Source organism: Zonotrichia albicollis, chromosome 4 (assembly GCF_047830755.1).
Source record: "Zonotrichia albicollis isolate bZonAlb1 chromosome 4, bZonAlb1.hap1, whole genome shotgun sequence".
NCBI lineage: Eukaryota > Metazoa > Chordata > Aves > Passeriformes > Passerellidae > Zonotrichia > Zonotrichia albicollis.
The window spans coordinates 15,827,542-15,854,342 of record NC_133822.1 but is presented as its reverse complement, the minus strand read 5'-3'; the positions used below and the strand labels follow the sequence as shown (position 1 = coordinate 15,854,342).

The 26,801-nt window shown below is 49.3% G+C and overlaps 2 protein-coding genes across 6 annotated transcripts in view; one reads left to right on the top strand and one right to left on the bottom strand.

The window, feature by feature from the left end:
* CACNA2D4 (calcium voltage-gated channel auxiliary subunit alpha2delta 4) overlaps positions 1 to 26,801 on the bottom strand; it is a 119,972-nt gene that overhangs the window by 25,328 nt on the left and 67,843 nt on the right. The gene's annotated exons all lie outside the window — the stretch shown is intronic.
* Positions 2,089 to 24,842, top strand: LRTM2 (leucine rich repeat transmembrane protein 2). 5 transcript variants are annotated; one of them, XM_074538904.1, is made up of 6 exons: positions 2,089 to 2,713; positions 12,986 to 13,124; positions 13,935 to 14,071; positions 14,559 to 14,720; positions 18,543 to 19,133; positions 20,634 to 24,842. In XM_074538904.1, the coding sequence occupies exons 4-6, from the start codon at positions 14,654 to 14,656 to the stop codon at positions 21,086 to 21,088; spliced, it is 1,113 nt and encodes a 370-aa protein (XP_074395005.1). In that variant the 5' UTR covers positions 2,089 to 2,713; positions 12,986 to 13,124; positions 13,935 to 14,071; positions 14,559 to 14,653; the 3' UTR covers positions 21,089 to 24,842. The 5 variants fall into 5 exon arrangements, with proteins under 5 accessions (XP_074395005.1, XP_074395004.1, XP_005482728.1 ...); XM_074538903.1 differs by having other exon boundaries at positions 13,920 to 14,071; XM_005482671.4 differs by lacking the exon at positions 13,935 to 14,071.

Here is a 26,801-nt window from a genome sequence, read left to right as displayed (position 1 = left end):
CAAGAAAGAATCCTTCCCCTTAGCACAGCAGATCACATCAATGGGACTGAGTATTACCCAGGCCATATAGTTTTCATGAGGCTTGAAGAGGGGTCAATACCTACATAACTAACCTTGCAATGCAGACTTACTCAGTGGCTCATGTTTTTGCCACTGGGAACACCTGGCCTCAAATTGTTCTTCAGAGAGGTTTTAGAGCCTGGTTGTAAATCCTTGCTTCTGCCCAGGAGGCATAAGCAGCACATACCCAGCCTGGACAGAGCTGCCTGCAACATGATGGAAGAAAACCTTGGGGGTCAGCCTGGTGGCCAGTGGCAGGGACAGAAAGTGGCAGCTGCTGGCAAGAACTGTGAGAAACTTTCACACATTAGGGGAGCCTGAGTAAGACATGGGAGCTGAGGAGAAGCGGGCCACAATCAGCCCTCCCTCAGTAACAAATAGTGATGTCTGTGTCTTCATACTGTTGGTGAGGTCAAGGAGAAAGGAGGAAAGCAGTGATTCAGTCTGAGATTAGGATGATGCTATAGCTCAAGTGACAGGGAAAAAACGGGAATAAACTCCTCTGAGCTTGTTCCAAAGAACAACTGATTGCTAATGAGCCTTTTTGCTCTGGTGGCAAAGGGTACACTGCATCAGCAGGAAGATCTGAAGTCCATGAAATGATGAGTGGCTGCTGCAGAGTCCCCAGAGAGACCATGGCCAACAGTTTTATTCCTACTCACATAGGAATAAAATGTTAGCCAGTTTTGCAGCCCAGCAATGCAATAAAGCAGTGCTGAACACCTGGCACAGGCAGGCATCACCATGTTGGCATGGTACCCAGAGCTGTGCACCTCTTGCCACTCCCCACCCTGCCTGCAAAGCCATGGCTGCAGCTCCTGGGCTTTCCCTGGAGCTGTGCACTGCTGTTCACCGTGAGAGAAGAGCCTTCCCCTCCACCTGCTCATCCCTGTGCTGAGCATGCCTGCTTCATTAGCTCATCCTCTGCTTGCCCCTCTTTCTGTCTGCAGTCTCTGGCTTCTCTCTTTGATTATCCATATGTTGTTCACATAAGGAGCTCTCCCCAAGATTTAATTCTTGGGCCTGCTGCACAATAAAAAGGCACAACAAAGTCTCAACATTGCATCCTGCAGAGTGCTTACCAAGGTTTACCTTGCCATGCACAACCTGTTTTCATGGTAGCTGGTCCAACGGTTACATAAAATCTGTGATTCAACTGGAAGGTACCAGAACAGCAGAACAGCCATGCCTGTACCATCTATTTGCATTTTCTAGTCCCTATTTCTGAAATATTCTTATTTTCCCTCTTGAGCTACTAGGTTGAAATTTTACTTTGAGTCTTCTAAAAATTTCACAAAAAAGGTAACTCCCAGACACATTAAAATTAACAAAAAGCCCAAATCAGCCTGTTTTATGATACTGGACCTGATAGAAGGTCCAGTAATTACTGATCAACGAAACAGTAATTATTGCAAATGTGAGCTACTGAGGTCCTCATCAAGATGGAGGAAGGCAAGATAGGGGGCAGATTTTGGGGGGAAGGCTACAGCAGCCCGTGGGAGAGCACAGAGGAGATCCCAGTGGTGGCAGTGGGCTGGGTTTGCTGCTTACTGCATCCCTGTACCAGCAGGTGATGTCAGGGAGGGCAGGGAATGCCTGTCCCTGATGGATGTCACGGCACCTGACGCATGCACCTATGGCTGAACACACTCCATGCTGCACCCAAAGCTCAGGGGAACAAACTGTGGCTCTTTCACCCATTCCCCTCGTCCTAACTACCCCCTAACAGCACTCCACAAGATTTCCCTGAATCCCTAAGGAAACAGGCACAGGGCTGTGCTGCCCACGGCGGGCACCTCTCGGTTGTCTCCCCCTTGGATGCCTCTCCACCACCGTCTCTGGAGCCCTGGAAAGGGGGTGGGAAGGGGGTGCCTTTCTCCCAAGCCCACCAGGTTCTCCCCTGCTGTGTCCCCATCGCTCCTTACTCCTATGCAAAAGCCAGGGCTTGTCCCTTTTCATCCTGATGCCTTTCTCTCTGAGTTTATTGTCATCAGCCGTAGCAGGGGCGAGATGGAGGGAGGAGAGGAACTGTTCAGCTCGGTGCCTTCTCTTGTAACCTGTGCCTGACCAATCTACCTCCTCAGGGGCTGTGGGGAGCTCCTCCCGCCCTGGCATCTCCTCAGCCCTCCTTGAGCCCCTGGGCTCCTGGCACCCGGAGAGGGATGGCAGCAAGGGCGGGATGAGGGAGAGAGAGGGACTGACAGCAGCTGCCCTTTCTCCAGGATGCACTGAGAGCAATGAAAACCTCCCGAGCTCCTTCCTCTGGGTGTTTGGGAGCAGATCCTGCCTGCCTGGCGGGGTGACTCCTCTGCACTGTCTGTGCGCGTTCCTGTGCGTGTGCTGCTGCCATCGCAGATGTACCCCCAGCTGTCACTTCACCGCGCACAGTCGCTCCCTCTCCCGCCTCTCTCTCTCTTTCTCTCTCCCCTTATTTATTATTTACGGAGGATTACAGTCCCTTTCCCACGCTGTCATCTCGCTGTGCGGCTCCCCTGCACTCCACGCGAGGCCAGAGGCTGGCTAGGGAGGGCTCCTGCCAGCTAGGCTCCAGAACAGAGGCACTTTCTGCTGGATTTGCTTTGGGATTGTACCGGGTTCAGAGAGCCGGGAGAGCTGCCATTCTCACAGGAGGGTCCATTCCAGCCTGAGAGAGGTAAGCAAAGCCGTTTCCCTTTTGGATTTCCCCCCATCCCCGGCTAAGCGAGGCGAGCGGAGCTGCCCCGCAGGCAGCGGCTCCCCCGGGGAGGGGGCGGCAGGCAGGGCAGCGCTGCGCGCCGGGCGGCTCAAAGGCTCCCTTGTGCCAGACAGACGGACAGGGGAAAGGCAAACCTGCTGCAGAGCTTGTTCCTGCTGCTTCCAGCCCAGCCTCAGTGCAGGCAGCCGGGAGGGAGCAACTTCTCCCGGTTGAGAACAGCACCGGCAGCTTTCCTTGCACCACCGGTGCGCCTCTGAGGCTGAGCACTCGGAGCTGGGGTCACCCCGTACCTGGGAGCTCCTGGTGAGCCCTGACTTCTGTCTGCTCCCCGGGGCTCTCACAGGGTCAGCATGAGAAGTGCCACCCTCCTGACTTGTGATGGCTTTACTGGCTATCATTTTGGACTCAGTAAGAACACCCTAAAATGGAGAAGTACGGACCCAAATCGAAGAGGTTCAGCACTCAGTGCACAGCTTTAGGAATGGGGGGGTGGATGTGGATAAGTGTGTGGGGGTGTGTGCTCATGGACATGACCACAGGACATGAAGTGAAGCATGCCAAATCACAAGTAGGGCCAAAAATAAGTCCCGAGTTGCTTTCAGCATCTCTGCAGGCTGAGCCTGTGATTTCTGAACTTTTGGGTGGAAGGCAGAGCACTGAGGAGGGTGGGTGAAACAGAGCACAGAGAAGCTTCACAGCTTTTTCCAGCCCTGACTGGGAGGAAAGAGTGAGAATGAGGTTCCAATCGAGCCAAGGAGAAGCACACTGTGGACAGGAGTTACATGTAAGTGTTAGCCTGTCTGTGTCTGTGTGTTTGTGTGCATACATACACATGCACAGACACGTGCACACACACACACATCCCACACAGGGCATGCTGCCCTCTCCTCCCTCTGCCTGACCAGTTTATTACTGTCCCTGCATCTCCTGCTAATTAATAGTGACATGTTAAACTGGAGCTCTCCTGATTTGGGGAGAGAGGGTGTTTGAAGCTGTTGCTCCAAGCAGGTCATGGCCAAGCTGTGCCCCAGGCCCACCACGTGGACTGTCAGGTAACCTGAATGTGCCACATCCAGCACAGCCCTGATGGGAATGGCGGTGGGCAGGATACAGCACTGCTCTGCTGCCAGAGTCTGACCTGCCACTCAAGGGTGGAGAGAGAAATTCAGATCTCATCTGGGGAAGGACCAGAGCTGCTGCTATTGCAGGAGAAGGAAACCCTTAAAAGACAGGGGAACCCCTGAACACAGACAGCGACTTGTCCCAAAGCAGGGGACCTTCCTAACAGCGAGGAGAAGGGAGTCTTTCCAGAACTGCAGACCATTTTTTCTTCTGAGCTTTGTGGCTCAAATCTGTGGGGGGGCAGGGGTGGATTTTCCTCTAACTGCTGTGGGCAAACAACATTTGCAAGGGAATTATTCCACATGAGCGAAAGGCTTGCGGGAGTTGTCTCCCTGTCAGACATCAGTGCTGCCCCTGTTAGTGCATCCTGTCCACTTGGAGGAATTATGGTAAATCCTGAGCAAAGGGGCTGTTTGCAAAGAGAAAGGGAGGAAGCCTTCTTATGTAATTTTTATACCAGATCATAGCTTTACCCTTTCCTCCAGCAAAGTGAATGCCACATGCTAGCAAGGTGCACTCTCAGCTCAGACATCTTTAAGAGTCACTCCAGCTTCCTCCCCTTCCTCTGGCATTTTTTTAAGCCTGATGCAGAAAGGATTTTCTAGGCTTTTCTGCACCACAGAAGCCTGATGAAGGAAGAGCTGTGTGTCAGTAGGGCTGGGAGGGTCAGCACAGGGCCACAAGGATACCTGGACAGAAGAATTCAGGGAGCAACAGAGCCTGGAACACGATGGGGAGAGGCTCGAGCCTGTGGGAGGGCATTTCTGGGTAGTTCTTCCGTGACTTTTGCCTGTTGCTGAGTCAAAAGACAGAGCAGGCAGTTTCCTTCACTTGCCATGTTTGGTTACAAGCAGCTGCTTACACTGCTTGACAAGTGTCCCAGTCCTGGGTGGCTCAAACCATAGCTCAGATGACCATACTGGGATGCTCCGGCCAGCGGGGTAGTGCCTCAGCATGCTACACCATGACACACACTCAGCTCTGCCTGGAAAGAAGCAGCAGTGGGAGTTCTGGGATGTTCCTCCTGCTGCAGGGAAATACCTTGTCACACATACCCTATTCCTGCTGTGGCTTTACCAAAACGCTGGCTCACAGTAAAGCTTTCTGTGATTGAGAGGATGATAACAGCAAGAAGATGTGCATTTTTTATCCATAACCTAGTTCAATTCCAGACTCGAGACAGGGAAGGAAAAGTTGCTTCATCTGTGAGGGGTTGGATTATGTGAAATATATTATTGATATTTCAAAGACAAGCAGTTGAAAGTTAGGAAATACTGGTACTGGAGGCAGTGTGCTACTGACTGGTAGGATCACACACTATTTTCATGAGCTGCTTCATTCAGGGTACTTGGCTACATGGTGCTCAAGGAGTGAAGCAGGGGGCTCTTTTTTTTTTTTTTTTTTTTTTTTTTTTGCGTACTGCAAAATGTGTGTCTCTTTTATTTGTTTACTGCCTGCCAAGCAAGCCCTGCAGGCAATACATCACTATGCATTGTCTTATGCTGTTCTGGAGATGTTAGCAGCTCCAGTTGCCTGTACAGAATTTATGCTCCTGATGAGGCAAGAGAGAATGGTGGTTTTCCTGGCTTTTGAGGGGAAAAGAGACTTCCCCTTTTAGCCACACAGGGAAGGAGCAGCAGGTGCAGGACAAGGGCCTGGGACCTCTTGGCTCTCAGTGCTATTGAGCCCTTGAGATTGTACCAGTTTGCTGGCTAAGCTGCCAGCATTTTGGAAAACAAGCTGTGAGTGTTCAGCAGTTCTGCAAAATGGCCCCCAGGGTCTCGTGCTGGGCACCCACAAAATTAGGAATGTACAGACTGTGGCCTCCTGCCAAAACTGTGGTTTAATATTTAATTCTGACCATATAAAAACAGCCTTATTTATTACAACATCCTCATTGTTAGCTTGAGTATCATGTGTCCTTTGCACTGAGTATGGGACAGGGTTCTGTGAAAAAAAGAACTTGTTTGGGTGAGCATAGGCAGTGCTGTGCTGCATCCATGCAAGTGGCTGAATGAAGGCTGGGCAAGTATAAGCTCACATTTAAGTCCTTAGCTTTGCAAGCCTACTTTATCATACTATTTTATCAATTTTTTTTCTTCCTTTAATGAAAATAACCATTTCCTTGTTATATTTTTATTAATGGGGAAAAAAGAGACTGTCTATTATTTATGCTCTGCAATGCCCCATGCCTATCACAGGAAGAACTGAGACTTAAATTTACAGCAAAACCACACAAAGTCAGTATTTCTTGACTGACAGCAAGAAAAACCTGGAAGTTTTTTTTGGAAGCCATGCCCTGCTACCATGCTCCTCCTCACTTCAAGGAGGCTGGGAAGGTTCTTTCCCCATGAACCATGCTCTCACACAAGGGATAAAAAAACAAGACCTCATCCTGAGTCTGGAGATGAGCTGTTAAAGGCAACTTGGCTTGGCATTCATCTCTTGGGCTGCTTTTCATCTCCTGGTGAGACTCCCTAGTGCCAGCACTGCCCAAAGTGACTTTGCTGTGAGGTACTGAAGGTGGGCCCTGCTCTCCACACCACTTCTAGTGATTTCAATGGGATGTGACTTTGCCATAAAGGTATCTTTTCTGTGGCTGCAAACCCCGTAGAAAACTAAAGTCACATCAAATTTGCAGACCTTCCTCAGCCTCGGCAAGCTCTGCAGCATGAGGCTGGGATCTGTGTGCTAACCCAGATGCATCCAAAGATCCTGGCTGGAGCTCTGGGTTGTGAGAGCTGTCACCACGTCTTGTTGAGCTATGGGCAATGTTCCCAGCTTCTAAAAAGCATAAATGTGTCCCAGGGATCTGCAGGCACCCCTGGAGCTGAAGGCAGCAGCCCAGATGCCATGCAGTTTGTGTGGACTTTGCAGGGCTGCCCCTCTTGGATGCTCTGGGAAGGTGATGGAGCAGCAGAACAGCTCCAGGTTCTTACAGGCAGCACCAACAACCTTGTGCCACAGTGGCAACCAAGTGAGGCAGATTCTGCAAGTCACTAAGGCAGAAAAAGATCTCCTTCAGAGTCCAGTACAAATGCACTGTGTGGGAATGATGAGAGGCAGCCTTTCCTCAGGAGCTTTGCCAGGAGCTGTGTGCATGCTGGGTTGCTGATCCCCTTATGATAAGGGCTGAGAGGATTTTTACTGCCAGCATCTTGTGCTCTGCCCACCACTGTGCAGGCATGGATGGTCCCTGTCCCTCTGGACATGGCCAGGGCACAGCCTTGTGACATCTTAATTAAGTTCTTCCATTTTCCCAGCGTTTTCTACATCATCTCTCTCCTCCTGCTCCAGCAGCCAAAGTGACAACCACGACCCTTGCAGTTCATTTTGGGAGCCTGGCACCCAGGGAAGCACAGCCAGTGAGGGGAGTGAGGAAAAGGAGCAGCAGCCTTGATGGCAGCAGTTCTTCACCACGCTGGCTTCGCCACCAGAAGAAAGAGTAACAACAGTCAAGCATAAGGAAGGCCAGAGTACTTCAAAATGCAGGCAGTGACAAAAGCAAAACCAGTTTTTGGGCTAATGCAGAAATGAGCAAGTGTGGGGCATTTTGTGTGCAAGGCATCACTCAGGCCTGCAAAAGCTTGCCTCATTTTTGGAATGAGAAACCTCAAGGAGAAAAGGCTCATGTCTGAAGTGCCTTGACCCCCATAAGATGTAACAGGGGTCTCTTGATATCGATCTGGAAGCCCCTTGATTTGGCAGTCTGGTAATGCTGTTCAATGGAAATCTGGCTTGGCTCTGTCCAGGGACAGAGCTTATAATGATTAAAAATGTACATTTTTCTATCTTGCTGCTAAATTGATGCACCTCCATCTACTACTCTGTTAGTGTAAATGTATCTCTTATCTCAGACAGGCTGGCACCTTCCCTCTTAAAGATCTGCTGCATCCTTTGACTCTAAGTAAGAGACCTAGGGAAGGTACTGGACCATATTAAAATTTTTGACCCCTCAGAGAATCCTTCACAAATGTGGGCCCATACATACCTTCCTTCTTGAACGACACCCAAATAAAAACAAGAAAGAGAATACTTTGGGATTCAGAGCACCATCCAGCCAAGAAGTGCAGAAAATACCTGTGAGCACAGTAGTGACGGGAATGAGGACCACAGAACGAGGATTCTTCCACCAAGTGGTCTTCTCTGCCTGCAACCTTTTCCTGGTTGTACCACCCACCCACACCCCCAGGATAGGCTTGCCAGGAAGCAGGGAGCAGCATTTTAAATGCCAGTGAGCTGGAGGATGCTCGTGGGGTGTAGAGGGGGAACTGGGAGCAGAAGGGTGCCTCCCTCAGACCTGCAGTCCTTCTGTCAAGGGACTGAGCAAAAGGATTAAAGGCCTGAGCTACCACTTACCATGGGATTAACCCCTGCAGGAAATTAAAGTTGTAGGGAAGGCTCTTCACTCCACAGCTGAGAGAATGAGAAAAACTGGGATCTGGATTAGAACTGGCAGGGCTGGTGACAAGCCACCACCCACAGCCAACTGTTCCCGGCTGGATCAGAAAATGTTATCTCAACCTTCATGTAGAACCCCCCTCCACATCTCACTTGGTTACCAATTTTTGCCAACAGTGTGAGAAGAACAAAAACATCACCCTGTGGCAAGAAAAAGAGGAGGAAACTGGGTAGTCAGCTCACGTGTCCCTCCTCTGAGCCCCTCTCCCACTCCCTCACCCGCTTCCCTTCTCAGCTGCCTCCGCTCTGCAGGCAGGAAACATGCACGTGGTCTGTCGCGTTCCCTAGGACTTGGAGGAGATGCTGGCACACACATGGCTGGATTTCTTCCTGTCAACTGCCCCCTCAGCTCTCCTCCTGCTGCTGCTGCTCTGGGCCTCCTCCATATGCCACGCTTTTCGCTGTGCTGGGACTTTCCTGTCACTCCTGGTTGGATATCCCGCTCTCTCCACCTGCTTCCACAGCTTCCCAAGGAATTCCACATCCCCACAGCAATCTGGGTCTTTCCCAGCAGTGCTACCCTCTGCATCTCCCCTTCCTATGCTCTGTATTTCTCAGAGGATTTGCTGAGGCTTTATGCCCGTGGTTATTTCCAGCTCCTCCAGAATTTCCCAGTCTCATTATTGTGCATTGGTCAGGGAGGCTTGGGATGCAAATAGTGTTTTCTGCTTAAGCTATGGAACGAGGAATCAAGAAAACTGGCTTCTCTCCTGTTCTTGCCACAGCCCGTCAGGAAACTTTGGGAAAACCTGGCCAAAAAACTTTTATTCTGCGTAGCTTTGATAAGGCCTACAAATGCTCTCTGCAGGACAGGACAGCATTTACAACCCCAAGTGCAAACGCTGCACTTGACAGCTGTGAAATCCTCAGTGAGTGGGGAACTGATGTGGACTAATGATGAAGTAGCAAAAACAAGACAGCTGAAATTTCTGCCAGCCAAAATCAGCCAGTTTTACCTGCATCATTTACCTTTCCATAAAACAGGGATAAAGTTGATCTTTCTTGGAGGGTTCTGGGGAGGCAACATTTTTTACCATCAGCTCATTTTCATTTCAGAGGTGCCTCCACTGCCAATCCAAAAATCTGAAGCTTTTTGACCTTTTCATATCACAAAGGGTGAGGTTTTTATTCATATCAGGCCAGGAATGTGGCAGAGTCTTTTACAAGACCAAGTTTTACACTTTTTCTGCTTGCTTTACAGCTTTCTGGATGAGGCGTTTTGCTTAGCTGTGATTGATCACTGCAAGTCAGAGGGCACAATTTCTTCTGCAGCTGGGTTTCTTGTATGAATTTAAAATGTGCTTTCCATTGATTGTGACAGCACAACACTAATGAATCCTGAACACATGTGTTAATACATCAGCAAGTGCTGCAAACAAAGCTGGGAAGCTCACTGGAGCAGTGACACACACTGGATGTTTCCACAGCATTGCTGAGCTTCCCTGCCACCTCTGAGTGTTTTTGCATTCCAAAGAGACAACAAACAGGGGCTGCTGCCACTGAGACAGTGTCACCTCTTGGGATCAAAAATCTGCACAACTAGCAGGTCTATTGGGGACCTGGATGGGTGAGGTCTCCATGCCATCTAAAGCCACTTGTGGTGTGGCAGTCAGGCCACACAGATTATGTGTCTCTGCTGCCAATTGCCCCACCAAGGGCAGATGAAGGGACATGCACAGAACAACATGTGTTAGTCACTAAATGCTGGGGTACCACTGTCCCTCTCCATTATGGGGTGATAGCAATAAAACATGGATCCTAAAAGCAACAAGGAAAGGGGAAGGAAAGAAGATAATCTCCTTAAAGCGTCCTCCATGCCCTCCCTCATGCTGCTGCTTTTCTGATAAAGGCTAAAGCAATTCAGCATTGGAAAGGGGAAAGGGACTTTGCCATGAAGGAGAGTGTGGGGGAGGGAGGAAAGTCTGTGCACACTTTCTGATAATTTATTGCTGGCATCTGTTGCAGTCTCTGCTACCTACCCTTGTGTAATATAGGTCACCCACATGCCCTGCCAGTGCTCATAAGCCAAGCTGTTAACGGAGTCTGATCCCCCAGCCATGATCCAAGGGTTAGTGCTAGGGGCTTGCAGAGATAATCAGAGACAGAGCTTGCTGGGCTCTGTCTCTGACAGTGTCTCATCCCAGTGACACAGTCCCCTGTGTCTCTAGCCTCAGTGCTGTTGTCTGGAGAAGGGGATAGATTTATCCACCTACCCAGAGCAGAAGCACTAGTGGCTCTGCTTCTGGGGGTCATTAAACACAAAATAGCACCACCTGACAGCTACTGAAAGAGCCATTCATAGAGCACATGGCAAGCTTTGGATAGAAGGTGACACAGAATTAGGAAGAATTACTAAGCCAGTATGTGGATACAGTAAACTGAAACCCTCCCTGCTCTTCTAGCATGCTCCTTGGGACCCTTTCCACCAAAAATACAGCTTTGGGGTGATACTGCAAACATGACTGGTGTCTGGGCACAGAGGAGCAGGCACAAGGCAGGAATTGTGCCTGCTGGAGTTTTCAGGCCCTGGCAAGCGCTGCGGAGTCATTACAATCCCCTCTGCATCCCCCAGTTCCCTGCTCAATCTAATTAGGGGAATCCTCATTAGAGAGTCCTCTAGAGTCTGACAGCAGGCCAAATGTCCAAGTGGCACTTCAGCTCGGTGTATTTTTGGCCACTGGAGCCCATGGGCCAGAAATGGATGATTTCATTTTGTTGCCTTGAGCTGAAACTAAAAAAGTTGTCTTTTGCTGTCCTATTTGAATCAGGAATAGGAAAAGGCCATCACCAGCCCCACAGGCAACGCTGTTTCTCAAGAATGTGCAAAGACATTCAGCTCCAAGCACATGGAAGAAAGCTCTGGCCTCTGTGCCCCATGGATGACAGGGCATTCAGCTGACATGCTGCTCTAGGGAGAAGGAATGATCTAGAAAGCCCATGAGAAAGACAAATGCCTGGTTTGTGGAGCCCTTGGGTGACTTCAGAGCATTCAGAGCTCCAGCAATGCTGACCAGCCTTCAGCCCCCAAGGCCAAGCAATGCCAGGCAAGCTCAGGACAGACAGCACGGTGCCTCTCTTGCTGAGCTGGGGACATACAGGGAGCATTCCTAGGTCTGTCAGAGTCCTGGCTGCTGGAAAAATCCCTGGCTGTCAGGCTGAAAGCAGCCAGACACATCTGGTACTGCTTTGGAGAGGCTGGAGGTGTGGGCAGGTGCTATTTGCCCCAAGATTACACATTCCCAATGCTGCACTGGCAGGGAGTGCAGTTGGCCTGGCGCTCTGCAGAGCAGAAGGCATCTCTTGGGCCACAAGAAAACTGCTAATTAAGTCAGAATTCAAGACAAGTCAGAGGAAACCTTTAAAAAAGAAACTCTTAAAAATCCTCTCTTCCTCCTTGCTCTCTCTTGACTGTGGAATATTAATCACTAAGGGTATAATGTTCTTATGGGCAGTAGATGCGTAGGAGAAACTGGTTTTTTTTTTTCTGGATCTTTGGAATTAAAATTTCTCCATGAACATACTTCAACGTATAGATGCAGAAGCTCATTGACCCTCACCTTTCAGCAGCCAAGAACCTCCATGTATTCCAAATCTACTGCTCTGCCACCTGGGCATATGGTGTGCTTGGAGAAGCAGGCAGCTTTGTGGAAGACATGGAGGTTAATAAATATGGGTTACAGAAGAGTCCCTGGAACATGTGCAAGCCCAGCTCCGTGCGCACATTTGTAGATGTAAGCTAGGTTGGTGACTGTGCATTTGTACATGTAGGTAGCTGCTTTTAAGTCTTGGGAACACGTGTATGAGTGCACACAGGGTGGCTGCTATCTATGGAGTGGGGAGTGTGGCATATATGTGACATGCTTTAAAATAATCTCGGGTTTATCAAGGCCCCTCCATCTCAGTGCATGTTGCAGTGCAGGAGACTGACATTAAAGCCTGAACAGGTGTTAATCACTATGCACTGTAATAAATTCTAAACATAGGGAAAAGGCAGCTTATTTATACATGGCTGCTCCTCCCACCCTGCACTCTCTGCTTGAGCCTTGGTGCTGCCTGAGGGAAAGAGGCGCCTGTGAGGTACCAGAAATGAGTGCAAGAGCTGGACTTGCCCTGCTGGAGCACAAGGAGCCGGGGGTGGACCCTGACCCTGTCCCCATCCTCACGCCCGGGTGTGCCAGCCCTGCCCTGCCCTCAGCCCCCATCACTGCCTGGGGACAGCCTGGATGAATTGCACAGAGCACTGGGAGAGACACCAGTGCATGGCCTGACTGGGGGCTGAGGGGACACCACAGAGGGAAACAATGTCATAAAGCACCCAAGGAAGCTGGCTTTGTTTTTCTTTTTTTTTTTTTTTTTTTAATTGCTTTGCCCCCCTAATTGGAACGAAGCCAGCTGATACAGATGGGGTGTTACAAAACAGAGCCAAAAGGCAAGAGCACAAGGAACAGAGCTATCTATAACCCTGACAAAGTTAGATGGAGTGAAGGTGGGGAAGAGGGAAAGGCAGAGCATGGCAGGCGGCTGCCCCTGATGCTGAGAGCAAGGACGTGATCATTTGGCAACGGGATTTGGAGCTGATCGACTGGCGCTATCCAGCAGGCAGATAAGGCTCTGTGGCTGTCAGCTTAACTCTGCCGTTTATTCCAGTGCTGGAGGGAGTTAAATAGAGCACACGGAAAGCTGCTGCTGGGGACTGAAAGTCAAGCAGGGAGAGGGAAGGAAGAGGCTGTAATTGGGCAGTGTCCGGGGACTCGGGTGGAAGTGGCTGCAGGCAGAACCCCTCCAGGTAAGTGCCTGCAGCTTTTCATCCTCCTTTTCCATATGGACAGGAGACTTGAGGGGCGGCATTTAGGATGGAGAGGTTTCTGTGGGGGAGGCTGAAAGTCTCCTCAGTCAGGGTGAGCGCAAGCACCAAATGGGGACAGCTATTTGTTGCAGCTTTTCCTCCAGTGGGAACTGCAGGCTCCAGCTCAGTTTGGGGAGTGGGGGGCTGCAGCGGATGAAGGCTGAATTGGTTTCTGTACTATGAGAGGTGTTTGGTGCATTGGCATTTAGGTAAATGATCTAAACAGCCTTGTAAATGTGCTAGCCTAGGTACTGAACCTGCTCGCAATTTTCATCAAGATGCTAATTTTAATATTTCCTGGTGGTTTACATTCCCATATAAAATAAATCAGTCTGGGAGCCTGGGGGAGGGTAGGCACCTGCACGTGTGTGGGGAGAGTGTCCTGGTGGCAGTGCAGCACCCAGCTAAAACAGCTGCTGTGGATGTTGTCAGAGCCCCTCAGAGGGGATGGAGGATGGCTTATTTTTGTACTCTGGTTGAAATGTGTCCATCTATGTGCTGCTGTGACTGTGGGTGGCACGTCAGAGAGTACACAGGGGGACAGAAGGATTTGTGATGTTTTCATTTTTCCTGCCTCCTTGTATCCAAAAGGGAAGCGGGAGGGAAGTTGAAACCTGTTGTCAGTCACTTACTGTCAGGGGAGAGTTTTATGGTCTTTGGGTTTCTAATTAGACTGAGGATTTTTCCTTCTACTAATTAAGATGCAATTCCTCTCTTTTCAACACTCCCACTCAGTCTCCCCCGCCTCAGGTCCTTCCTTATCCTTCTCCTCCGAGGCTCGCTCGCTCTTCAGCTCCTGCAGTTGCTGCAGTGGGAAATCCCCAAGCTGAAGCGGTGCCGCTCTAGCCACCACATCCATTTTACCTTAAAGCAGACAGGAAGTGCTGGTAGGGAATACGGCACGGGGGGTGGGGGCCGGGTGTGGTGGAGGGGGGAGGAGGAGCGGGCAGAGAAGCGGCTTGGCAGCCGCTGGTGCCCAGATCGCAGCGAGCCTGAGCCGTGCGTCAGGCAGAGGATGCACAGGTGGCACCAGCCTGCGTGGGGGCGACGGGGATGGGGCGGACTCTGCTGCCCTGGCAGGGTCACCTTAGCAATTCATCAGGTTAACCTTGAGCATGAAGCTAATGTAGCTACCATGGCAGGCTGTTCAAGCACAAACTTCTCTTTGGCACTTAGGTGAATCAGGTTTTATTTCTGCACCACGAGGTTCAAAGTGAATTAATATTGTGCCTCCTGAAACACCCTCCATTTCTCCTCCAAAACAGAAGTGATGCCTCAAAGGCAAAACCCTAACTGGGGAGGGGAAAGGGCAGCTCTGAGCTCAGCACCCAGGGAAGTGAATGTCCTCTGCCCAGCTCTGCTTTCCCTCTGCAGGACCTGGCAGGCAGGCTACAAGGCCATTCCCTCTCGCGGCGGGGCCGAGGGCCAGGCTGGCTGTTGGATGTGAAGGCACGCTGGAGAAGAGCACGATGCTGCCTGCAAGTGCTGGCCACCGGTGGAGGAGCAGGTTCCTCATGAGGTGGCAGGAGGCTTGTCGTAAGTAATGCCTGCTCAGGTACCAACTACAGCATTCCTGTTTGTCAAGGGAATGGGAAGAAAATGGGTCACATCAGGGTTAAGAACAGGGGAGAGGGACAGCTAAGAATGGAGATGTTTGAACTAATTCCTGATTCCTTTAGAGGCCAGGCTAGCTGGGAGGGAGAGTGATATTCTAAAGCTGAAGATGGGCTTAAAGTGGGACAGCGAGTGATGATTGCTTCTGAATTCCAGTGGGCCTGGCAGGTGAGAAACAGCACGACAGACACCACTTCACAAAGATCCACCCTGAACATGCCTCAAATCAGCATCCTGTGAGCTGCAGGCTTCTCTCTGTGCTTGGGGTATTACACAGGCTGCTGAGCAAAGCTCTTCACAGCAAAAGTCATAACAGATTTTAGAGGGAAATGCAGGATGTGAAGGCAGAATTCTCCTACTGGGCACTGCCACATGTAGTGAAAATCAAGGAGTAAATAAAGAAGCTCTCCTTCAAATTAAATTGTTAACATTCAGCCTGTGCATATTCCCAGGGTGCTGGGGCAGCTGCTGCAGCACCCCTGAGTGCAGAGCAGGCACTGCTAGGGTGATGTGGGGCTTTGGGAATTTATCTGCATCTCAGAGAAGTATCTGGGGACCACAGCAGAGTAAAGGGGACCCTTGGTGAGTGTCCCTCACTACTGCATGCCCAGGCACAAGTAAGTCTGTGCTTTCCCTTGCTCCAATCCTCCTGGTCACATTTGGAGCTGCAGCTGTAAGCTGGGGGAATGACTTCCTTCTCCAGAAAACAAACATCTTTGTAATCCATCCTCACAGACCAGACTGTCTAAATTATTTATAATGAACGCTACTGAGTCTTGACTTAATGTGATATACCTGGATAATCTTTCTGCCACCTACTAGAGTCACCAAACACCCCACAAAGTAACTTGATCTTCCCTAAACACAAAACCACTTATTATCCATCCTTCTGTAGGGCTGGAAGACAGCTTCAAGTTTTGTCTATTGCTTCCCTGCCTGTCTTTCCTGTAGAGCCGCATCTTCACCAACGCAATGAATTCCCTGGCCTCAGCTCACATCCTCATGGATGTGAAATGAAAACGAGATCTCTTTTCTGTACGGTTTTAGTAAAATATTTCCAAAAGCATACAGCAATATATGGGTAACAACAAGACATTTTTGGCATATCCTACAAGCCTGGCACAAATCCACTTCCTGAACATAACCACAGCCAGCTGCCTGAGGCTGTTCCTGCCAGCCACTGCCAGCAAACACACTGGTGGAACCCCAGAGCCACCCAGGCGGCGCCGCAGGCGGCCAGGCACTCTGAGAGATAAGCACTGAGCAGAATGCCACCTGGATAGCGTTACACATGGGCTGCTCTTGCCTTTCTTGGTGTACAAAGCAGCTGTTATCTCATCATCACAGCTGCCAATCTATTATTAATACTGGGCTTTTGTTAAGCATCCAGGAAAGGACGGGGTCACTTGAATGACTCATTGCTCTTTCCCTTCCCCACTCTGGCTCCCATTCTTTTAATTCCCTCCCTACAACAAGAGTGTGACATATTCTGAACAGAATTAAATATCAGCCAGCCAGTCAGTACCTGTGCTGCACTAGCCCATTGGCTATGATCTACTTTCATGGCAATTTCTGCTGTGGGCTCCAGCCTCGGCATGACAAGCAAGCACAGAGGTGGTCTGGGTAAAGATCTGTCTTACATTTCACCATAAGGGTCCATAATTCTCCTTAGAAGAGTACATTTATTGGCATGGCCTGGGCTGATGTACACCTGAGATCTCAACTGTAGGACAGTAAAAAATTATTGAAGAATTGTGAAGATAGATGAAATAAGAGAGAATTGATATATTATCTCTGAACATTTATCCCTTGGCCCTTAATAAAGTCATATAGCTTAGGATTCAAACAGGATAGTTCTCCTTAGACTACCAGTCCACAAATCTGCCAATTCCCACAAGGATCACTGGGAACACAAAACTTGTCCTGTGCAGGATGACAGGGTTGGAGTATGAAGGCGCAATGCTGACAGAAGCAAAGATGCTATAAAAAAATGGGCTGGGGGTCAGATTAAACTCTAGAGAGTGGCACAGGGGAAGAGAGGAAGAGCATGGCTGACTGCAAAGCTGCTCCAGGCAGAACTTCTCCACAGCATGGGTCTCCTCTGGTTCTCTCTCTTGTGGCAATCTTTTCACAATTCCTTTAGGATTAAGAAGTAAAACACCTGCTTGTTGGCTCCTTGAAGAAAAAAGCAGGACAGAAGAACCTGGCTGCCAGTTCAGGAAGGCAAAACAATCAATACACCCCCTTTAGCTACCATTCACCCCCCAAAAGACTCTACCAACCCAAGTGACTGCCTTCTCTGAAGAAAAGTGAGAAAGGGAGAGGACAGGCATGATGTACAGACAAACCTGCTTCAGTTTTAGTCAAATGCTCAAACTTGTCGCCTTAAAAACTGCGAGGGAGCTGAATTCGCTTCCCACATTGAAGAATAGTGGAATTCATTGTGTGATCTCAATTCCGCAAAAGGAACTAAGATGAAGGATGCAAATGTTTTACATAGTCTGCTTAAACATAACTCCCACTCCTCTAATGACAAGAGGCACAAAGCTTGCTTTCTTGCTGATAATGCTTCTTTGTCACAAAAATGAGAGTTTGAAAAGCCACTGGCTTCCAGGGAAGGTTGGTAACTAGTGCCCTGGTGCCACTGGCAGGATCTGGAGCCATGTCTGGAATCCACAGCAGCTCTAAAAAATGCTGATTTGTGATTTGTCCAACCTTGAGACAGTGTATGAGAAAAGGTGTGTGTGTTAACCCTTTTCCTGACACCGCTTTTGTCAGTTACCAATGTACATCTCTTTTCCTCATTCCATTGCTGTGGGCCATTTCAGTCAGATGTGGTTTAAACTGTTCTTTGCATGTCTGTTGTCTGCCCAGTTATGACCATGATTCAGGGTTTGCTCCATGATTTGACTGTAGTCCAGAGTGTGTCCAATGTTCTTAATTAGAAAAATTGCTGGATCTGCACCCAGTTACCACCTCTAGTTGGGGGAGGGTCACTGGTCACTCAGAGATACTTTTGGGGCTCTTGCTCTGGGATTCAGAAACTGCTTTGAGAGCAATGGCAACTACCAGGTGTCCAGTGATTTAGGGACCCCTTGTTACTTTTCAGCAGTTGTCTTGGTCATCCCTTTGTAATGTAATGTTATTCATTAAAAAGTAGACACACTGTGAATATGGTAAGCAAATGATACCCTGATTTAGAGTCTTAGATCTGAGTCTTATCTATCACAAATATTAGGATTCAAACTGCAGGAGCACATCTGAAATGTAGGTTGTTTTACTTTTCATTTTTCTTAAAAGCTTTTTAATAACATATCTGTTTGTGAAAAATTGGAACTTCCTTAATATACTGGTCCCTCCTGTCTCTACCCTGACTGTTTAGAAAGAGCTGTCCTTTGTCAGAGGTGTCACCTCCCACCACTCTCTGCTCCATTATCCTCTGACAGGTACCAGTGCTCCAGTATCTGTTGGCAAAGCCCGCTGGGATGCACTGTTCTGACTTTGTTGTGAAACTGGAAGGGTATTTACTTGGTTGTTCCAAAAAAAACCAGGCTAAGAGGAAAGTCATGCTGTCAGGATGCAGGCAGGGGTAAAGCAATGTAGCTGTGAGGAAACTCATTACACTGCAGGGCATTGCAGTGAAGAGCCCTGCTGTGAAGGCTGTGTTGTAGCTGGTGGTGGGTGAGGATGGGGAAGCACTCATCTAATCCATGCCCTCTTCCTTCCCTGCTTTTCACCTTCCAGTGCTTGGCTGCTGGCTCTCACTATGTGCTGCTGAGTCCTTCTTTGCTTGTCCTTCCTCCTGCAAGTGTAACAGCGGCAACCTGGAAGTGGACTGCAGTGGTTTGGGCCTCTCTTCCATTCCCTCAGACATCCCCACAAACACCAGGACCTTCCTCTTTCTCAACAACAAACTCAGCATCCTGCCAGGAGCAGTGTTTTCCAACCTCTCTGCTCTGCAGAGGTTGGACCTATCCAACAACTTCTTGGACCAGCTCCCTCAGAACATCTTCAGTGACCTGGGGAACCTCACAGAGCTGCAGCTGAGGAACAACAGCATCCGGGCCTTGGACAAGGACCTGCTCCAGCACACGGCCCTGCTGCGCCAGCTGGATCTCTCCATCAACGGCCTGGCCCAGATCCCTTCGGGCATCTTTGACGATCTGCCTGCCCTGCGCTCCCTTTCCCTCAGGTCCAACCGCCTGCAGAGCCTGGACAGGGTGACCTTTGAGCCTCTGACCAGCCTGCAGCACCTCCAGGTTGGGGATAACCCCTGGGAATGCGACTGCAACCTCCGGGACTTCAAGCACTGGATGGAGTGGTTCTCCTACCGAGGTGGGTGCTCGCGTGCGCGAGGGGAGGCAGGTGGGGGAATTTTGGTCTTCCAGGAAAAGCAAGCAAAAGGCAGGCAGGGAAGAAACAGGAGCACGTACAACTGGCAGGTCAGGCTGACCTGATGGACAGGTCTCAGCCAAAGAGCATCAGGACCCTGCTACAATTCAGCACCACTGCACCTTCATATGGCAACACTGCCACTCTGTGAAGTCCCCAGCAGGCCTAGATTTCCTATTTCCTTGTTTTGTTTCTAATCTGAACTATTGCCTGTTTTTTTTTTTAATCTTGAGAGAATAAAGAACTTTCCTCAAGTAAAATTAAAATTTTAGGATTATGAATTCACCTTACTCTTTCTGCTAAAAAGAAGAAATGCTTTTCACACTTGGAAATAACCATCCCATTCTCTTTCTTAAGATGAGAGAATTAGAAGTCAGATTTGGCTGTAAAGCATCAGGTTTGCTGCCAAAAAAAAGAACACTAGGAAACAGTGACACTTAGGAAAAACACTGCAACTCATATTGGAGAACCCAACCTACAACTCAAATTAACAAGCCAGGCCCCAAATCAGAATGGCTATGAAATCATCATTTCAAACCGAGCCATTTTTGACAAGTTTGTATTTCCAGATTTTCCTTGAAACACAGGAGACTAGAAAGGTACATGTCACTTATCAGGAATGCTGATGGGATGACATGCTTTCAGGAGCTGCACCTCAAAGAAAGATGGCACATTTTACAGGAGTGAGGATTGAAGGCCTGACCTTCTGTTTCTGGAACCAACGAGTAGGAAAGGGTCTCAAATCATGCGGATAGCAACAGTCAGCTGTCACATCCCTGCTGATCACAGCCATGCTGCAAGGAGATTATCTCTGCCTATGGCTACACTGCAGTCTGAAATATGCATTTGTGTGAGCAGAATCAAACAAGCACACGAGTGCCACTTTGCACTTTTTTTTTGGATTTGTTGTTTTTTCTTGACTACCATATCACAAAGTCAGTGGAAAGCATGCAGGCATAACTTTGCTTTTTTTCCTCCCTTTCAAGGAAATTGCTCAAACTCACTCAAGCATTTGTTTCAACATCTGTCATTATTTTCACAGAGATGGATTAGTTGTCAGAAGATGGGATGTGTATCTGTTGTTTTTTTTGAGAAGGTACAGCCTGCTCCTATATTTTTGCTTTAATTTCTCTTTTTCTAAAGTGGTTCTTCTGAGACTTACATAACTCACTAAACAGTATGAGGCTCACTTAAATGGTTTCAGAGGGCTTTCATGTCTTGGCCTATTCAGATATGCACCAGGAGCTCTACTGTCAAACCCAACCTAGGCGGAGACTTACTGGCCAGCTGACATGGTTGAAGCTTCTGCAGGGAAAATACTTTAGCAGGTGTGAATGGAGGCCCATGAGGATCTAACCCTGATCCTCTAGCTGAGGATCTAACCCTGCTGCCTGTGCATGGGCATGGAACTGTGATTGACTCCTGTTATCTCTGTTGGAACAGGTGGGAAAATCGACCAGCTGGCTTGCACCCTGCCCAAGGAGCTGAAAGGAAAGGACATGCGGATGGTGCCCATGGAGATGTTCAACTACTGCTCCCAGCTGGATGATGAGAACAGCTCTACAGTGCTGGACAATACTGGCCCACCTTGCACTAAAGGAAGCCCTGCTCCTTCCAAATCTAAATCAGGCCCAGAACCAGAAGTGGAGCCCAGTGTGGGATGCCCTCAGAAACAGCGGTACAGGCCCGTGAGCGTGCGCCGCGCCATCGGCACTGTGATCATTGCAGGGGTGGTTTGTGGCATCGTCTGCATCATGATGGTGGTGGCAGCTGCCTATGGCTGCATCTACGCCTCCCTCATGGCCAAGTACCACAGGGAGCTGAAGAAGAGGCAGCCACTCATGGGTGACACAGAAGGTGAACATGAAGAGCAAAAACAAATCTCTTCTGTGGCGTGAAACTGTTCTAGGAAGGAAGGGACAGCGATGAAAAAAGGTACCTGAGAGCAGTCAAGCATGGGGTCCTCCCAAAATACATCTTCCCAGACAGACTGTGCTATTGCTCCACTCACCCAAGTAGTACAACATGCTTCTGGGGGGTCAGGGCACCTGGCTCAATTTCTTTTCCTCTGCCCCAGGCCCATTTTGTGCCCTTTCACCCTTGGGCCCTCCCAGACAAATAAAGTAGAGTCAGACCTCGAGTGCTTGCTGTGCCTCATGCCCTTGCACAGAGTTTCCCTCACATGCCTGCTGCAAAGGCAGCTGGCACCTTCTGGGACCCTGTGTCATCCTCTCAGCTTCGGTCCTGAGTCATCCTGTGTCCTGTCAAGAGTTCTGTGCAAACAGAGAGCAGCTGTGTGGGGAGCAGGACACCAGAAGTGTCCATGCCTCACCGTTAGGTCACTGCTGGTGTGTGACACGAAGCTGCTGCCTACCCTACAAATCAGAGCTGCCAAGATTGCATCAGAAGGGAGGCAAGGTCCCTATGGCAGGGATAGGGAAATCTACAGTCAGTGGTAGATTTCTCACTTTTAGAGGTGGAAAGATGTCTGTATCACCCTAACACACTGCCAGGGAGCACAGTGTCCCTCTTCTTGCTCCTGGCCAAGTCCAAACCTTTGAGCTGGCACACACATCATCTGCTGCAGGTGCACAGCACAGAGTCATCCTCCTGTACACACACACACTGACTCATTCTGATCCCAACACACACACACAGAGCCAGTCCCAGTTCCAGGCATCCAGGCACCCCAGCTGCACATGCAGAGTTATCACTCATGCCCATGCTGACCTGCCCTCTGCATGCAGCCATGGATACATCCAGCCACTTTACCTTACCCTGATCATAGTAGTGTGTATCACCTTCTGCTTCAGACAAAAAACATGCACATGTTACTGAGGAGTAACAAAAACATCTCAGCCATAGTGCAGAGCCAGTGGGAACTGGCAGAAGAGGATGGAGAGAGGCAAAGCTATTGAGATTCCACCAGTCAGTGGAAATAAGTACACAACATCAAAAAAAAAGAAAGTCTGTTCTTATCTATTTTATGTCTTCTCAAATAAATGGAGAGAGTAAGGATATGAAGCCTCCATTTAGAAATGTTTGATTGGCAGATCAGAAGTGGGTCATCAGAAAAGACTGGAGGAGGAGGTGGCTTACCAGGAGCGTGAGCCGTGCTGAGTAGTGTGAGCCTAGGGGAAGGTGTCAGGGGAAGAAGTCACACATAGTCAACCCAGGAGCTGCCATGGCTGGCACAGGGGCCAGCACGGTGTGTGGAACAGGGTGATGCAGCCAGTGTGACCAAGAAGAGTGGGCAGAGGTATGGAGGGTCTTGAGGTGAAGGCTGGAACCTGAAGCACAGTGTGGCACATGTGGGAGAGCCCAGGAAAGGTCTGGCACAGAAGGCAGCAGAGCCCACATGCACTCCCTTCACCATCATTGGGGTGTCCAGTGACACCCACAGCTGCACCTGAGTGTGCTCACACACACAGCTGTGCACACTGCCACTGTCACATAGGGTGACTTCCCCCAACCAGATTTTAAAGCCCTCAGACTGCAGTGCCTCCTATTAGTCTTAGCTCATTCTGACTTGACAGGGAAAAAAAAAAGTGAGAGGGGAAAAAAAAATGAAAGGAACTCGACATAAGGACTCATTTTGTATCACTGGAAGTGGGATAAAATGCTGTCTCCAGGGGAGAGCGCACATTGCCATGGTAACCTGCTCTAACCCGTCACAGCGGGTATTCCTGGGTGAGGAAGATGACACCGGAGGTCGTGCATCCACTGTGCCTGTGGATGGTGTGATCCCTGCCATCAGGAAACAAGCTGGCAGCCAGCCCAGCCTTGCAGGGTGTTTCACTAGCAACCTGTGTTCAGAGCCTCAGAGCCCTGCATGCTCTGCAGGTGCACCCTGCCAGGGCACCTCACCTCTTCCTTCCACCTGCTCCATCTGAATCCCAGTGCTGTGAGACACCTCACAGCCCTCCTGCTCGCTGTGGCTGGATCCCTGTGGAAGCAATGCACACTGGCTCCTCACTCCTTCTGGTCCCAGAGAGGTGGCTGTACTGATCCGTGGGCACACAACACCATTAATCAAAGCCTGGAGTGGCAAAATCCCTCCTGGTCTACCCAGGGTCACCAGAGCCAAGGAGACAGGGTGCTCTGGACTGTTTTAGCATGGGGCAGAGGAGGATGTTCTTCAGGAAAGCACAAGACCAGGCTGCCACAGAGGAAGAACTGGGAGAAGCAGTCAGCCCGCCCACCAGTGCGAGCACACACTTTCCTCCCGCTTCCAGCACACTGTGGGGAAGAGGAAGCAAAGGAGGGGGGCTGGTGAAATGTGAGCAGGAAGGACTCTTCCCCCATGCACTGTACAGCCACTCCAACCATCCCATCTGCTCCAAGTGTCGCCCGCTCTGAAGGGCAGAACTGGCGCACTGCAGACTCCATATGTGTGTTATTGCTGTTCCACATTCCCAGCAAGCCAGGAGCAGACTCTGCCTGCTGGATCCAAACCTCTCCCCAAGCTCCCTCTCAGGGGAACCTCTCCCTTCACCATACTGGACTCCGCAATCATACTTGAAATGGGACTTGAGTCAGAGTGGTATATTTATAGATCTATATTTTACTTGCATCAAATAATGGTGACATATTGCACAAAACAAATGGGATCTCTATGTGTGTGTGTGTGTGTGTGTGTGTGAGAGATAAGAGAGAGACTGTTTTTAAGGGAATAGACTAGAGGTGAAATGAATGGGAAGAAGGTAGGGGACAATGCAGGGGTTGAGGGTGTGAAATCCTCCTTTCCCTGCACCTTCCCTGTGACTTCCTCCTGCCCTGACCAATTTTTCTTTGTTGCTAATAATATTTTCTATATCCTGTGTTGTGGGGCTGGTGATGACCTTGCCCATCCTTTCCTTTTTTTTGTTTTAATTTATACGGCAGAAAGTCTGGATTTATCTCAACCCTAGACAAGGGACTGCTATGTTTAGCAACCTACCCAGGAAAGGGGAGAAGTGAGTGTTGCTGGGAAACACGAAGGCTGGCTATGAGGAGTCCCTCTGGAAAGCAAATACTCTGTTTGGCAGGATGAGGACCTGTCCTTCTGCATGCAGAGCAGAGTAACTGGGCTTACTGGGAAGTGCCCTCTTTCATGGCACTGTTTGCAAACAGGCTCTTTCTCTGCTCCCCAACACACCTGGAAATCAGGCTGCCCTGGTGTGACTGAGCTGCTGCACTGCCCACAGGCACTGCAGGGAGCACAGCATCCCCAGCAGGCAGAAACACAGCTCTGTGGGATGCTGGATACAGAATGAGACCCAGTGCTCCTTGTGTGCCCAGCCAAGGGGTTCCTCTGGTGCGTGGGGACAGCAGCTCCTGTTGTCCCTGCAGGTGCCTCAGGAAAGGGTCCTCTGGGACTGCCAGGTCCAACAATGCCAGGGTGATGTTGGGCTGGCAGGGCCACCAGGAACAGCCCTCCTGCTCCCCTTCCCCATACATCCACCTGTGGGACAGGTAGGCACATCCCTTGCAGGGAACAGATGGCACTTGTAATTCCTTTTTCTTTTTTGTTACTGTTTGAGGGAGAGCGACAAGATTTTCCAAAATGATTGAATGGAGGTTTCTTTGGCATGAGACAGAAATTTTTTAAAGGTATATTATATTTCTGGCTTGTTGTTACAGAATAATAATAAAGAATGTATTTTCCTATGCTCCTTCTTGTTTAAATGAGATCTCTGATAATAGCATTCACTCTTTCCCTATCCCCTGCAGAAGCAAACACCACGGGGGCACAGCCAGCCAAAGGAGGAAGCCCCTCAATTCCCACAGATATATTCTTGTCTGTACACACAGTTTGGAGAGAACGTGCACAGACACACATCAGTGTAAGTCAGGGTGAGGCTCTAGGGCTAAACACACAGTAGGTGAAGGTGAGACCCTAAATCTAGAAACACACACACAGAATGCTCCAGGGACACAGCCAGACAAGGGTGGTTGTATAACAAGGATAAGATACTGTGGCAATCAGCTCATTACATAAAAGTAGAAAGGGCCAAATTAATCCCTAGTGTAAGAATGCAGGAGCCAATGGAGTTATATTCAGGTCAAATTTGGTTCCAAAAGCTTTTTTTTTTTTTAATTAGAACATAATGTAACAAATAGGGAGCTATGGGTCCCTACATCTCCAGCTTCCTGACCCTCTTGAGCAAGGTTATTTGGAAATGGATGGAAATTGCAATCTAATCCTATTGCACCCCAAGTACACAAGCTGCTACCCCTAGAGCTAAAAGAGTCTTTCCACCAGCTGTTCCCTGGCGAGGTCTATCACACACAGCTAAGAAGTTTAAATTCCCCACTTGGCCACTTTCAGTGCTAAGCATACACAACTCATCACATTCCCCTGCTGTAAGAATAAGCTCATCCTGACGCATGTGGAACCACGCAGGATGTTAAACCCACCGAGCAAACCCCTGTGCCACCCTGCTCTCACTGCTGTACTCTGTCACCCTGCTGGGCTCAGGCTGATCTTCAGAGAGAAACTGGGAGCAGAACCCAGCTACTCTTAATCTGCTCACAGCTGAGGCATCTGTTCTGCTAAAATGGTATGAGCTGCAGGAGAATCACCATTATTGTTTAATAGCATGGTGTCTATGACACATAGTTTAATCTCATTCTGCCAGCTAGGTAGAGGAGTGCACGCAGACACTACTCAGCAGTTCACACAATACCAGAAACACAGAGCAGAAAAAAAGCAAAGCCAACACACTCATCTGATGACTCTGGGCTTTTTCAGTTCATGAACTGTCTGGGAGCAGGCTGTGATTTTCTGCAATTATTTATTCTAATTTGATTACTATTTGATATTGACTAATGTATTTGTCCTGCTTACATACCTACTCATGCACACATATAACACCCTATATAATAACCACGTAATTCTGTACATATAGCAGGTAAAATATATAAAATAGGATTCCTCTTCAGTATCTTGTCCATTAGCAGCCCACTGTGCTGGCTTGAAGAGGGTTTGCTAGCACTGATTGGAAGCACAGGTTGGAGGGTCAGCTTCTATACTCCAACCAGATAAATGCAAGCCCTAGCACAGGATTTCTGAGGGCCAAAAAGACTTCCCTCCAAGAATAATGGGCAATACAACAAGCATTCACCAATGAATGGAGTTACAGAATGAAATGTGAGTAAATAAACATTCCCTGTGTCATTCTGGGGTCCTCTCTATATCTGTCACAGCCCTGGAAACCTGGGACAAGGCAGCACCCTCCCAGCTCTTCTCCCTTTAGAGAAAGGGGAAAAAGCAGCCAACAAGGGCCAGATCTGTCTTTCCCACAGTTCTGCTGCAGCCAGGCAGAGGCCATGTGCAGGGCACCTGGAGACAAAGAGAAAGCAAAGCATGGTGCTAATAATAACTCTGCCTCGCGTGGAGCTTCTGGGCCAGGACAACAACGTGCTGCTCTTTGCTTGGGGCTCCAGGCAGAGATTTGCCCCTTCACATTTGCTTTTTCTGAATCCTAACTTGGGAATAAACTTGTTTGTTAGCACAGCTGCAGAAAATCAACTCGGAAAGGGCACTGCAGGAGTGAGAAATGCAGGTATTTAGTTTGAGGGAATACACACAGACCATACCCTGCGATATTCAACCGCTCCACGTAAAGC

Coding starts and splice junctions, on each gene's coding strand:
- LRTM2 (XM_005482669.4), top strand. CDS start 14,654: ATGCTGCCTGCAAGTGCTGGCCACCGGTGGAGGAGCAGGTTCCTCATG. Junction 14,721..18,542: donor GAGGTGGCAGGAGGCTTGTC/GTAAGTAATGCC, acceptor TTCACCTTCCAG/TGCTTGGCTGCTGGCTCTCA. Junction 19,134..20,633: donor GGAGTGGTTCTCCTACCGAG/GTGGGTGCTCGC, acceptor CTGTTGGAACAG/GTGGGAAAATCGACCAGCTG.